Raw genomic sequence first — 13,323 nt, forward strand, 5'->3', positions numbered from 1 at the left:
GTTGTAGAGGTGAGCAAGTTGTAGAGGTGAGGACATGAGGAAGGTGTGGAGGTGAAGAAGTTGTGGAGGTGAGGAGGTCAGGAAGGCAGGGAGGTGTGGAGGTGAGAAGGTGAGGAAGTTGTGGAGGTGAGGAGGTCAGGAAGGTGTGGAGGAGGTGTGGAGGTGAAGAGGTGAGGAGGTATGGAGGTGAGGAGGTAAGAAGGTATAGAGATGAGGTGAGGAGGTGAGGAAGGCATGGAGGTGAGGAGGTGTAGAGGTGAGGAGTTGAGGAGGTGTAGAGGTGAGGAGGTGTGGAGGCAAGGAGATGTGGAGGTGAGGAGTTGAGGAGCTGAGGAGGTGAGGAGTTGAGGAGGCGTGGAGGTTAGGAAGGGATGGAGGTGTGGAGGTGAGGCGGTGTGGAGGCAAGGAGATGAGGAGGTGTGGAGGTGAGGAGTTGGGGAGCTGAGGAGGTGAGGAGTTGGGGAGCTGAGGAGGTGAGGAGTTGAGGACGCATGGAGGTTAGGAAGGGATGGAGGTGTGGAGGTGAGGCGGTGTGGAGGCAAGGAGATGAAGAGGTGTGGAGGTGAGGAGTTGGGGAGCTGAGGAGGTGGGGAGTTGAGGAGGTGTGGAGGTTAGGAAGGGATGGAGGTGTGGAGGGTACAGAGGTGTAGAGCTGAGGAAGGCAAGGAGGTGAGGCGTCCAGCTCTCTGTGCTGCCTTGTGGGGCTGCTCCAGGGCTCTACCAGGGAAGTCTCTGGCAGGATAGCCCTCTGGGCCCAGAGGAAGGGATGGTGCAGCTGAGGAAGGAGGCTGTAGGTGTGCTTGCCAGGGGAAAGCGGACTTGAAAGGGGAAGGTGGCTGGAGGTATCCCTGTCCTTGCAGCTGCCCCAGGGAGGAGCAGGACCCTGTGGCAGTCAGGGGTGGCCTCACCTCTCCACGGTCTCACAGAACAGCACGATGACCTCCTGCTGCACGTAGTACTCCCTGGGGGACTTCACAGGCACCATGGCTGAGACGTAGCTGCAGACACAGCCAGGGAGGTAAGCACTGCCCCACCACCCAAGTGTCCCCCCAAAAAGAACGGCATCTCTGATGAAAGCCAAACATGCCTCAGACATGAGCAGCTTCCGGCGTGAGGCCTGACCATTTGTGTCTGAAATCAAGCCTCCTCCAGGGTGGGGCCTAGTCCAGCACCTCCTGCGCCCCCCGCCCTGCCCTGCCTGGTCCCCCTCAACCCTGGCCTTGTCCCACCTGAAACCATGGCCCTCCCCCTCCTGGGCTCTGCGCACCCTCGGCCTGGCACTGCCTGCTTTGTGATATCCCTGACTGGGTGCCAGCCTTCATGAGTGTGCGAGTGGATGGATGCACGTGCAGGTGGGAGAAGACCACAGGGTGGGGGTGGTCACACTGGGTGGGGCATAGGGGCCTCCCGGGCAAGAGACACCTTGTCCCACCCCTCCCCAGGTAAGGACACATCTCTTTGCTCCTAACTTCCCAGCCCCGATTTTCTCCTGTTTTAAAGTTTCTTTGGGACCTGGGGAAGCCAGAAAAGGATACAGAAGGAAAACCACAGTCTGTGCTCCCGCCTCGTGGAGGGCACTGTCTTTCACTTGCCGGCTTACGCGATAGACAATTTGTGCTAACTGGGACCTCCGTGGACGGGGATTTGGGGTCCCACTTTTTCACACCTAACCGCGATCGTCTCCGCATCTGTGGGAGCTGGTGGCGTGCCTGCCCCCAAGTCCTGGGTGTGAGGAGTCCCCCAGACCCTGCTTGTGTCCTCCAGGGAAGGAGCAGATGAGTGCAGCCTGGCGGGGGTCGGGGGTGGAGGGAGGCACTGGATGGAGGGGGGAGGGCTCTGCCTTGGCTCCCCAGGCTGGGGACAGCAGCAGGCAGGAGGACATGGGTGGGGCACTGGGTGGGTGGTGATGGAGGGTGTCATGCAATCCAAACCTTGGGAGGTGCCCTTGCCCACACCCCAGGGAGCTGAAGTCCCCACGTCCAGGAGCGACGGCCACTCCTCCCTTGCTCCACTGTGTCCGGGGTCTGAGCACATGGAGGTGAGTGGAGGTGATGCTCGGGGTGTTTGTGCGGGGGCGGATGAACAGATGGGGTGAAGGGGGCAGCTTGCGAACACCAAGCCCCGCACGGTGAGCCCAGGCACAGACGGGAGGCGAGGCAGGAGGCAGAGGTGAGAGCCAGAGGCAGGAGGTCAGAGGCAGGAAGCAGGCGGGAAGCGAAGCGGGAGGTGAGGCAGGAGGCGAGGTGGGAGGGGAGCAGCAGAGCATCGGGCGGCGGCACGGGTGGAGGCTGGCATGTCCACTCCCGGTGACTGCTACGGGCAGGCGCCTCCCGGCTCTTTCGTGCTGGGGTGCATTGGGGAGAGGCAGAGGGGGTGGGCTGGACCCCTGGAAAGGTCACCCAGCCTGACCCCCACACCCCTGCCTCGTGGGTCCAGGGCTCACTACACAGACCGCCGGCCCTGATCCCGCCCCGGCTCCCTGCTCCGCGCATCCGTCCCATGGGAAACATTGTGACTGGTGCGGTGGGGCTCATGTCCCCCCAGACACAGGAGGCAAAGGCCTCAGAGTCACCTCAGCTCGAACTCAGCAAACAGGACATCGAAGTGTCTCAGCGCCTCCCGCATCTTCTCCGTGTAGGTGTGGAGGTCGCGCAGTGCCTGGTCTCGGAGGGCACCCCGCACGTCCTCCAGGCTGCGGGTCAGCTCCTTGGCCAGTGGGCGCATGGCCATGCTCTCCAGCTCACGGTTCATGATGATGGAGCCAGCGGCCAGGCACTGCGGGTGACACGCGGGTCCAGAGAGGCCCGGGGGGGACAGGCATCAGCACCGGTTCCAGGGGGGGCCCCTGGAGTCCCACTGGTGGGGGTTCCCCCTCCGATCTGCAGAGAGCGGGCGCTCTAACGGCCAGCCCTGAGGACGGTGGGACAGGGAGGCAGGGCAGCGGGCACAGTCTGGGGTGTGCTGTCATCCCCAAGACCCCTCCCTGAGGCTCCTCTCCTGGAAATACCCTCACCTCACACCCCGGGACAAGTGTGTCGAGATGCTGCACCTGCTCCCTCCTGGTCTCTATCAAACCCAGACCCCAACAAGTCCATGCTGACAAGTACGCCCCCTGTGAGGGGCTGCACACGGACCCAGAGGGAGGGGAAGCCCGACCAGGACTCTGGGGTATGGGGTTTCATGCTCAGGGCCCAGTCTTGCGACGCCTGTCCCCTCCCACCCAGCCCACAGCTGGGTGCCCAGGGGCACCCCAACACCACGTTCGGGGCAGCACTTCAGGCACGAGGCCCTCAGGGCTAACCATGCTCCCCAAGACCACTGACCTTCCTAGCAAGTAAAGACACCTCACTTCCACAAATGCTCACTGACCTTCCGCTGAGCTGAGACTCATCAGTGTGGGACTCCCAGCTGCTGGGCAATACAGAGGGTCCCTCTGTGCCCACAGACCCACCCATGCCTATACTGGGCAGGCGGGGAGAGACCACAGGCCAAGTGGGCTGTGTGCATCACCCCGGCGTGTTTCACATGTCCAGGGACACGGGTGCTTATCAGACCCAGGTCCCGGCTGAGGGATAGCCATGCGATCCCCATGTGGGGCTATAGTGATGTGGGGCCCCCTGTCCTCCTCAGGCTTGCACCAGTCAACCGCGAACCCCGTCAGCAGTGACCCAGAGACGAGCCGGGGCAAGAAGCACTTTCCTGGGGGCAGGGCTCAGCATCACTGATTTCCTACCCACCCCCGGAGGTGTGTGTGGAGCTGGCTGACCCCGGGGCCGGCCCGCACTGGGGAGATGGTGCCCTGAGTATCCCTGGGCATGGGGCCTGCCTCATATCCAGGCCACATAGCTGTCCCTGTCCCTGGGACCCACTCTGAGACCAGGCAGTGGGACAGCTTGCCTGGGACACGCCACACCAATCAGAGCATGGACAAGGATGCCCTCCCACCCAGGGGGTCAGAGCAGTGGGGCAGTGGGCAGGGGGCCCAAGGCCAGGCAGAGCCGGAGGAAGATGCCGCATCCCAGGGACTCACCAGCATCAGGCTACAAACCTCAGCATGGCCCAGGGAGGGGTGGCAAGGTGGGGGCATGGGCAACGACTGGGGCAAGACGGGTCCTGTCCCACAGGGCAGCCACCCTCCTCTCAGGCTGCAGTCCCCACAATGGGAGACAAGGAAGGAGGTGTGAGGGGCGGGTGAGGGGTGGCTCCAGCCAGGCCTTGAGTGCAGCTCCCAGCCCTGTGGGCAAGGATGTCCCCCAACAGTGGGTTAGGGAGGTTCTGCTCCTGACACTAGAACCCCTGTGGGCCCTCACATCTGGGGGCCCAAGAACCTCCCAGAAATTGCTCACAAAGCTTCATGTCTGTGTTCGCATGTATAGATCTGGGGAGCAGTCTCAGGGCTTTCCCAGACCCTCAAAGTAGTCCTCCTAGGCTCAGAACGCACCGTCGGTAATCCCCAGCAGTGGGTTCTGACCCCTTGCAGGGGTGAACCCAGGTCCCTAACTGCAGGTGCACACACAGGGGAGCTGCACAGCACCCCACACTGCGACCCTAGACCCAGGCGCTGCCTGCTACCTCGGCACCGAACCACAGCTGGCCTGCCAGGTTGTCGTGCCGGATTTCCTCAGGGAACTTGACGCAGAAATCCCGCGGGGCCCGGTCCTGGGGAATGCACACATCCATGATCTGGTTAATGATGTTTAACACGTTGTCCTGAAACAGAATCGGAGAGGCTGTGCTGAGACACGCTGCCGCTGGTGGCTGTCAGGCTGCTTGGAAAATATGAGACACAGACAGGGCACGATGCTGTTCTTGAAGCTTACGAGTCTGATACGGTAATACACTCCTGCTCGCTCTGCGACGGCTACACAACGTTCGAATGCTCCAGGAGCATTGAGAATAAACATCCAGGTCCCCCTGCCTGCCTGGTCCCGCTGCTCACACTCACGGAGCCCATGCGCGGCTGCCGAACCATAGGCAGGGTGCCTGCAGCCCGAGCCATGAGGACTGTCCCTGGACAGCTCTCTGAACACCTGCATGTGACCCTCTTACAACAGAGCGCGAGAAGCAGCGTGGCTCGGTGGGCAGGCACACCGCCAGCTGGAGGTCCTGCTTCTGTTAACATCAAGCACCCTGTCATCCTGGGCGTGGTCACAGCACAGACAAGACCCCCTGCTGTCAGGGAACAGTACCAGCGGCAAAACTGGCCTTCTCAGACCTGCCACACAGTGCTCCAGACCCGTCCTATGTGAGGACAAGGGCCTCACCCAGCACGGTGACCACAGGAGCCTCCGCAGTCAGGCCAGGCAAAGCCACCACCCTCTCTGGACCTCGGTTTACTCCTGCGTAGATGGAGCAGGCCAGCACAAACGGCCCGACTCCATCTGGGCTGCAATACCTCGACTCCTTTGGAACCAGCAGATCAGTGAGCCTGCAAGGAAGAGGTGCTCCCTGCCTTCTGGCGGTGGAGACTCTCACTCCTCCCCTCACAGCTGTGTGACCAGGGACAGGCTGCCTAACTTCTCTGGTCCTCCAGGCAGCCCAGAAAAGGACACCACGATTCCCAGTCCCCAGGCTGTCAAGCGGGTTTGAGTTCCAATCTGTAACACCCAGCGGCAGCCGTTTCCAGTCTGCCGGCCACAGTTGGCATCTCTAAATCTCCACTGCCAGAAGCAGTGCCGGCGTCATGGTCACGGCTGCACTGTGTGATGTTGGTGTGGTCACTGACTTCCTTAGGATCCACACGTTTCCAAGAGTCAAGAGTGCGCATACAGTTATGGGCTCAGGTTACAGCCCAGTGAATGGCTTTCCAGAAAGATGGCTCGAGCTGACGCTCTTGCCCTTAGAGATTTTATATCTCAACACCCCTCCTTTCTGCCCTCTGAGGCTCGACTTTCATTTCTGTTAGGAAGCAGATACAAACAGTCCCCACAAGTGGGAAGCATGACATTGCTAATGTAAAACATCAGCGCCCTGAGCTCTGACAACACAAAAAAAATCAATAAAATTTGACCAGCATCAAGCAGTAGTACCATGAGTTCTTTTTTAAATGCTTTCTGGGCAGAAAGGCCCCTTTCTTGTGATTCAACAAACTAATGAACAGTCAGCACCCTCAAAGCTGGAAGCGCCCAGTCAATATCAGCTCCCAGGAGGAGTCAGGGCTCTGACCTCCCACGTGACACTTGCATCTACTGTGCATCCTGCCTGGTCCGTCAGGACACCAGCGCCCAAGGGCAAGGGCAGGGCTCCTCTTTTCCATCAGGTCCCCAGTGCCCAGCAAACATCTGCAGGGACCTCTGATTCCAGCCAATGCAGAGCAACAGGAACCAAATCGATGACCACAGTCGTGGGGAAAATAAGACAGTGGTTCTTAAGACACTGGCCATCACACAGCCAAGTGGCCCCAAGGGAAGAGAAATAGGCAAGGTGAGAGCTGTGACCAGGTGGCTCATGGCCCAGAGCGACCCTTCAGGTCCCGGTCCGGAGAGAGGGTACCCCAGTGGGACCCAGCAAACGCCCTCACTGAAGAGAAGAGCTGAGCATCTGGGGGATCGAATAGTTAGAATCTAGAGGAGAGAGAGCTGTCCAGAGGAAACCCTGCAGACCCAAGAGCAGGGGCCGGACACAGGCCGGCAAGACCAGGAAGGGGGTACAGGCGCCATACAGGAGCTGTGGCCAGAGCTCGGAGCACTGTTCACAGGGTGCTGGGCAGAACACCCAAAGTGTGTTGCCTCCATGGGGAGGGTGGTTAGCCCCAGACTGAACTCAGCTCTGACCCCACCTAACATCTTAAAAAACAGGATCCAAGAGGACCAGGCCATTTATAAATAACCAAACTGCATTATAAAACTAAGGTCAAAGAGACTTATAGGAATACAAAAATATTCAGCTCCCAGAAGGACCAGATTCACAACATTAGGCATTCAATTAAAAAAAAAAAAAAAAAAAAAAAAACAGGCTTTCAAAAAATTAAAGAAAATATGACACATGATAAAAAGAAAAATCAAGTCTAGCTGAGGCAGGTGGCACAGTGGCCACTGGAGGACACAGAGATGGCCCTTACATGTGACTCCCATGTGTTCCAAAAGTTAGCTGAGATCGTGAAGGCATAAATAGGACCCAAGCTGATCTTGAGATGAAAATTACAATATCTGAGCTGAAAAAAAAAAACACACCGGATAAGATTCAACCCAGATCAGACATTTCAGAAGAAAAGAACAATAAACTTGAACACGAAGTAACTGAAACTCTCCAATGAGCCCAAGAAAGAAATAAGACTTCAGGATGTCAGACATATCATGCAAGACCCAAGAGAAGGAATGGGATGGGAAAAAGATTGAAGGAATTATGGCCAGTTTTTGTCCAATTTAATGACAACTATAAACACAAGGTCCAAGAAGATCAATGAACCCAAAGGGCAAGAAACACAAAGAAAATTATACCAAATCGCAGCATGATGAAATGGATAGAAACCAATAAAAAAGAGGCCTTACAAGTAGCAAGACAAAAACACTACCCACGCAGAACAAAGATAAGGGTGACCCCGGCTTTCTCACTGGAAGAGTGTGCGTCAGAAGGCAGCAGAGTTTCGTCTTTCCAGCCCTGAGTAGCCATGAATCTGAGGTTCCCCACTCCGCCCAATAGCACATGTCTGGGAAAAGCCTGTGACACCTAGTACCATGCTGAGTGGGGAAAACTGCATGCTTTCCCCAGTATTGACCTACAGACTCAGTGCACTCCTGCTCAGCGGGTTTTTTTATAGACCTCTACTAGCAGTTTCTAAATTCCATACAGAAAGGCAAAGAACTTAGAACAGCCACAACACCTTTGAAATAGAAACGCTGGAGATCTGACACCACGGGATTCTAAGACACAGGATAGAGCTGCCGTGATCAAGACAGCATGGTTCTGGCCTGAAGACAGATTGAGGGGACAGAACAGAGAGCCCGAATATAGACCCCCACTCATGTGGAGATCTGATTTTCCCAAAGGTGCAATAACACTTTTCAGTGGAGAAAGGATATAGTCTTCTCAACACATGATACTAGAACAACAGAAAATTCATTTGTAAAAAAAAACACAAAAACGTGTCCAATCCTCACACTATATACTGACAGTAAGTCACCATGCATCACAGACCTCGATGTAAAGCCTGAAACTATAGAACTTCTAAAGGAAAACACAGGGGACAATCTGATGACCTTGGGTTCTTGATCTGATGACCAAGATTCTTGGACAGGACACCAAAAGCATGACCTACAAAGGGAAAAAAGGGTAAACTGGACTTCATCAAATCTAAAACTTATGTGCTTCAAAAAACTAGGCAGAGAATGAAAAGACAAGCCACAGACTGGGAGAAAATAATGTAAATCATAAACAGATGAAGGCTGGTGTCCATAATAAAGAACTCTCAAAAGTCAATATGGAAACAATTCAAAGAATTCAAGAGCTGGGGCGCCAGGGTGGATCAGTGGGTTAAGGCCTCTGCCTTCAGCTCAGGTCATGATCTTGGGGTCCTGGGATCAAGCCCCACATTGGGCTCTGTGCTCAGCAGGGAGCCTGCTTCCCCCCCTCTCTCTGACTGCCTCTCTGCCTACTTGTGATCACTGTCTCTCTCTCTCTCTCTCTCTCTGCCAAACAAATAAAATCTTAAAAAGAAAAAAAAAAGAATTCAAGAGCTGCGAGGAGCTCTCTCTGCCTTGGCAAGAAGCCCCCCTGGGGTCCCCTGGTCTCAGTGCCTCCTGGGCACAGCTCTTGGGACCCCAAATGCAGACTTGTAGTCACACCAGCCCCCAGGTGTAGCACACACCAGACAGGAGGCTGGAGTGTACAGTCAGGGCACACCAGGGACCCCTCTCTCCCCAAGAACCCCCTTCTGCCACGGTGGGCACCGGTCCCTTCCAGCACAGGGAAGTTCGAGGGTGTCCCTTGCCAGGTGCCGCTCCGTTCACATCACAGACCTGCAGCAAGGCACCTCCATGATCACCATGACCCAACTAGCTACACTTGGGCACAAGATCCGCACATTTTGCCATTGAACATTCTTCACTGAAACATCTGCAATTATACTCACTTGATGGCAAAAGTTACGGTGTGGCTTAGGAAAAACAGGTCTATGATGATGCCGGAATCCCACCCAGGACAAATTCAGCCCATCTGTGCCACGATATCCAAATCTTGCTGCATTTGTGCCTGGGTCCACCATAACAGCACCACACCTAGCAGTTCCAAGTGTATTCCCACAGGTCTGGAGGCCAGGAGTCCAAGACCCTGGTGCGGGTTGCCAGGTTCAGCGGCACAGGTACAGGTGGGCGCTTCAGAGATGAGATGCAGGTGCGGGTGGGCGGGGTTCTGAAACCCAGGTGCAGGTAGGTTGGTTCTGAGCAGCAGGTGGAGGTGGGTGGGTTGAGAGACCCAGGAGCAAGGGGGTGGGTTCCCTCTGAGGCCACCCTTCTGGGCTTGTAGACAGTCCTCTCCCCCGTCCTCACATGATTGTCCCTCTGCATTCTGTGACCTAATCTCCTCTTCTTACAATGACACTGGTCAGACGGGACCAGGACCCATGCTACTGACCTCATTTTACCTTAATTATGTCTTTAAAGATTGTGGTTAGGACCTGAATGTGTGAATTTGGGGGGGACACAATTCAGCCCATCACAACAATCCAGGATTCATTTCATCCTACTGAGCTGCAATTTCTAATTCTTTATGGTTTCTAAAGCCAAAAAGAACACAGACATGCAAATGTCATCAGAAATCCACCCGCACACTCACTATGCCCCAGTCCACAATCTTCACAAAGTAAAAGGTCATTTAGGTGAAAATGAAGGACTCTGACTCCTTCTAAGATTAGAGCCAACGAGGTGGGACCACTGTGTGGGTCCCAGGCCTCCTCCACCTCACCGACTCCCAGCCCCTCACTTCCTCGCCCCCCCTTGCCCTGCATGTCACCTGCAGAGAGCTGGTTCCTGCTGCTCCTTATAAACCCAGCCCACGTGCTTCTCACAGCATTGCTCTTGTGAGAAGAGAAAAGGAGGCTCCTGTTCTTTGAGCATCTATTCTGTACCTGGCACTTGCCTGGACACTATACCTAAAAGACCCATTATGGGGCAGAAAGGTTTGACATACCACACCCCAAGGACTTGGGGTGCATGAGGCCCCCAAGACTCACTGGTGAGAGGAATCAGACTTCCCAGCAGGAATTAAGAGGTGAGGTCATCACCCAGAGGACCATTGTGGAGACCCGCCCCCCATGCCCTGTGGAAGACAAAGCTCCCAGGCCAGAAGGACTGGGCTCCCCGAGTGCAGGCCCACCCTCAAGCCAGGAGCGCTGCCTCAGACAGAACAGAATGGGAGCTAGCCAGAGACCTGCATGCGGACCCCTCCAGGGTCCCTGGAAGACTGAGCTGCCAAGCAAGCTCCACACAGACGCCCCAGGCCCAGCCAAGGGCTGTACTTGGGCTGATGGGGCCCCGAGATGCCCCCAGACACTCAGACTAGAAGACTCATGGATCTGTCACCAAGGCCAGGGTCACAGCCAACAGTGGAACAAGGAGAGGTTCACTGGCAGTGCTGAGCCACCAGTCCCAAAGCTCAGAAAGTCGCGGCCTCCCAGTGCTTGGCAGTGGCGGCCACATGCTGCCCGGGACAGACTCACAGGTGCCCAGCACGTCAGGAGCCTGGGGCCCCTAAATCTGGCCTCAGTAACCCACCTGAGATGGCAGTGCCTCTGACCTGTCAGAGCTCCCCATCTTAACTGCAGGTCCCCAGACTCCGCGCGAAACCGCACACGGGCCTGTGTACAAGCAGCACCTCAGATTACAGGGATCCCAGAGGCCTGCCCCCTCCACGCCCACCTCACTTCTGGGGCACTGCCCACCCTCTGCACAGAGGCAGACGGTCTTCAAGTGACTGCTATTGAATGAATGAATGAATGAATGAACACTCGATCACAGAAACAACCCAGCATCGCCATGGGAATAGAACGTGGAGCTGGTGGTCAGAAGCAGAAAAGACAAAATGTGTTGTTTCAAGACAAACATTAGAAATGAAGACACTTTCCAACTGAGATGCATGAGCTTTGTAGAAATTCACTAGCCAGGAGCCCTTACACAGGCCATAGCCTGGAAGGGGCCAGTAAAACAAATATGTTACTGTGAGTTGTGTTTATAAAGTTGTACCACGTACAGGACGGCATCCCTGCTGACTCCGCTCTCCATGGCCCGGGACGCGCGGCCACGATTTCTGACTGTGCTGTCCTATGTCGGGGGCTCCACCACAGGCCCATGCTGTCCTCTGAGAGGCCCGTGCAGCGCCGGCCCTGGGCAGGGATCTGGGCTCCTGGCCTGTGGGGGCCTTCCCAGCTACCTGTTCTGTCCACATCCACACCTCAGTCGACGCCAGCACCCCTTCCTCCTGGGGGTCTGCAGTTGGGGCCGAGCCAGGGAGAGGGGCCTGCGGGACCAGCCTGGGCGAGAGCCCTGCTCCACGTCTCTCATGAGCTTCCCCGGGAGACGGGACCCCATACGTGTTGTCACATGGCGCTGCTGGGAACAGAGCGTGTCCCACCTGACTCCCCGGGAGAGGATGCTGGCAGCTGGCGCCTGTTTCCTCTGAACTTCGTCTCCCAAAGCCCCCTACCCTGTACCTGTTCCCTTTGCTGATTTTGCCTCGTCTGTGTTCATCGGGATAAACCCCCGGCCGTGAGCATGACTACCTGCTACGTCCCCTGTGTCCTCCTAGGGAGTCAGCGGACCTGGGCTGGTCCCGGGACCCTGACACAGGAGTGTTAAGAGAGCAGTGAGAAATTAAAGATGCCTGTGCAAGATCCTTCTAGCTTTTGGGAACTTGTTTCTCGACCCCCTTAGAGTTGCCTTGTCCATGCCTAATTCCAGAGCAGTTTTCCTCTCCTGTTTGTGCACAGTTGAGGCTCCGCGAAGCTCCCAGTTTGCATAACCTGCAATTACATCAGCCTATGAACTGGCCAGTCCACTGCAGGGGGCACAGAGCTGTGGTGGGGCAGGCAGGGCTTGGGCAGGGGCATGGGGCTGGGGGCTGGGAAGGCCAGGGTGCAGGTGGGGGAAGGCAGGGGTGGGGGGCACAGGCAGGGGCATAGGCAGGGGTGGGGGCACAGCCAGGGGTGCAGGTAGGGATGCTGGAAGGAGGTCTTCCAGCTGCAAGGTCAGTGTGTTGCAAGCACAAGGAATGAGATCCTCTGGTGGGAAAGGGAGAGCATTGATGGCCTGGCAAGTCCAGAGACCCTTCTAGCCCCTCCAGTCCCCCAGAAGTGGGGAGGGCCTCCTGGTCATCCTAGGGCCAGCTAGGACCTGCTCCTCCCACCAAAATCCCTGTCTGATTCCCACAGCTTAAAACCCACAGTGGGGTGCTGGCTTCTGCGGCCTCCCTCCCCATGGCATCCTGTGCTCCTTGTGATCTGGAAAGCACAACCCCAGTTCCTCTCCCAGGCCAGAGAGAACCAGCCACACTTATAGGTAGAATACACCAAGACGTTCCGGAACTTTGTGAAAGGCCTTGACTGTCCCTTGACAAAACCACATCACACCTTAGGCTCTCACACGGATCATAGGCTCAACCGGGAAGACATTTCTAGCATCATTTCCAGGGCTGGCGCTGAACCGTGCAACCCCCCGAGACCCCGAACCCCATCTCTACGTGGGACCCCCACAGCCCAGCCCGGTCCTGTGCTAGCAGCACCCCGGCCGAGACCCTGCTGGCTCCCGCTCATCCCGCCTTCCCAATATCTGCCTGCGAGGTGCCCTATGCCAGCTGCGCTCATCACCTGGCTCTCCACGCAGCTCGGGTACAGCTGGACCCAGGGTTGCCCAACACCACCCCCAGGCCACCCTGACGTGTGCACACTGCGCGTGAGCCGGTGACAAAGCCTTGGTCCCCCTGCAACAGGCCCTGTGGGCCCAGGCGCACTCACCTGGCAGGAGCGGAACTGGCTGACAAGCAGCGTGCACCGCTGGGGGTCCTTCCGCCCGTCCAGACTGTCCAGCTCAGCGGCCACCTGGTTCAGCTCCTCATCCGCATAGTAGAACTGGGCAAGCAGCTGCGGGTCCGACCTCTGTGGGGGACAGCGGCATGGGCGTCAATGGGAGCCTCAGCCCTCACAGGGAGCCCCACACCCAGCCTGAACCCCCACAACCTCTCAGCAGGCCACCCTGGCGGCGGGGCCCAGGGGACGGCCCCTCTGTAGGGAAGCCCGATGTCCCAGCCGAAGCTCCCAATGGTGGGAAGACTCAGATGCGGGGCTCAGGGACAGTGGGGTCCAAGCGGGGTCCAGGCAGCAGGGGCAAAATGGGA

The 13,323-nt window shown here is 57.1% G+C and overlaps 1 protein-coding gene across 16 annotated transcripts in view; it reads right to left on the bottom strand.

Annotated features, from left to right (window-relative positions):
- The window catches only part of ZFYVE28 (zinc finger FYVE-type containing 28), a 108,938-nt gene that overhangs the window by 41,012 nt on the left and 54,603 nt on the right, over nucleotides 1–13,323 (bottom strand). For 15 of the 16 annotated variants that reach the window (XR_007125254.1, XR_007125252.1, XR_007125255.1 and 12 more), the window contains exons 2-5: nucleotides 12,944–13,084; nucleotides 4,573–4,710; nucleotides 2,573–2,775; nucleotides 909–998 (exon numbers count right to left, since the gene is read on the bottom strand). Coding sequence is in view for 9 of the 16 variants with exons in the window: in XM_047718653.1 (XP_047574609.1) it covers nucleotides 909–998; nucleotides 2,573–2,775; nucleotides 4,573–4,710; nucleotides 12,944–13,084 (572 nt within the window). In the remaining 7 variants the exon portion in view is untranslated. The remainder of the gene's footprint in view (nucleotides 1–908; nucleotides 999–2,572; nucleotides 2,776–4,572; nucleotides 4,711–12,943; nucleotides 13,085–13,323) is intronic. The other variant, XM_047718657.1, reaches the window with a different exon arrangement.

The sequence above is a fragment of the Lutra lutra genome, chromosome 2 (genome assembly GCF_902655055.1).
Source record: "Lutra lutra chromosome 2, mLutLut1.2, whole genome shotgun sequence".
NCBI classification, from domain to species: domain Eukaryota; kingdom Metazoa; phylum Chordata; class Mammalia; order Carnivora; family Mustelidae; genus Lutra; species Lutra lutra.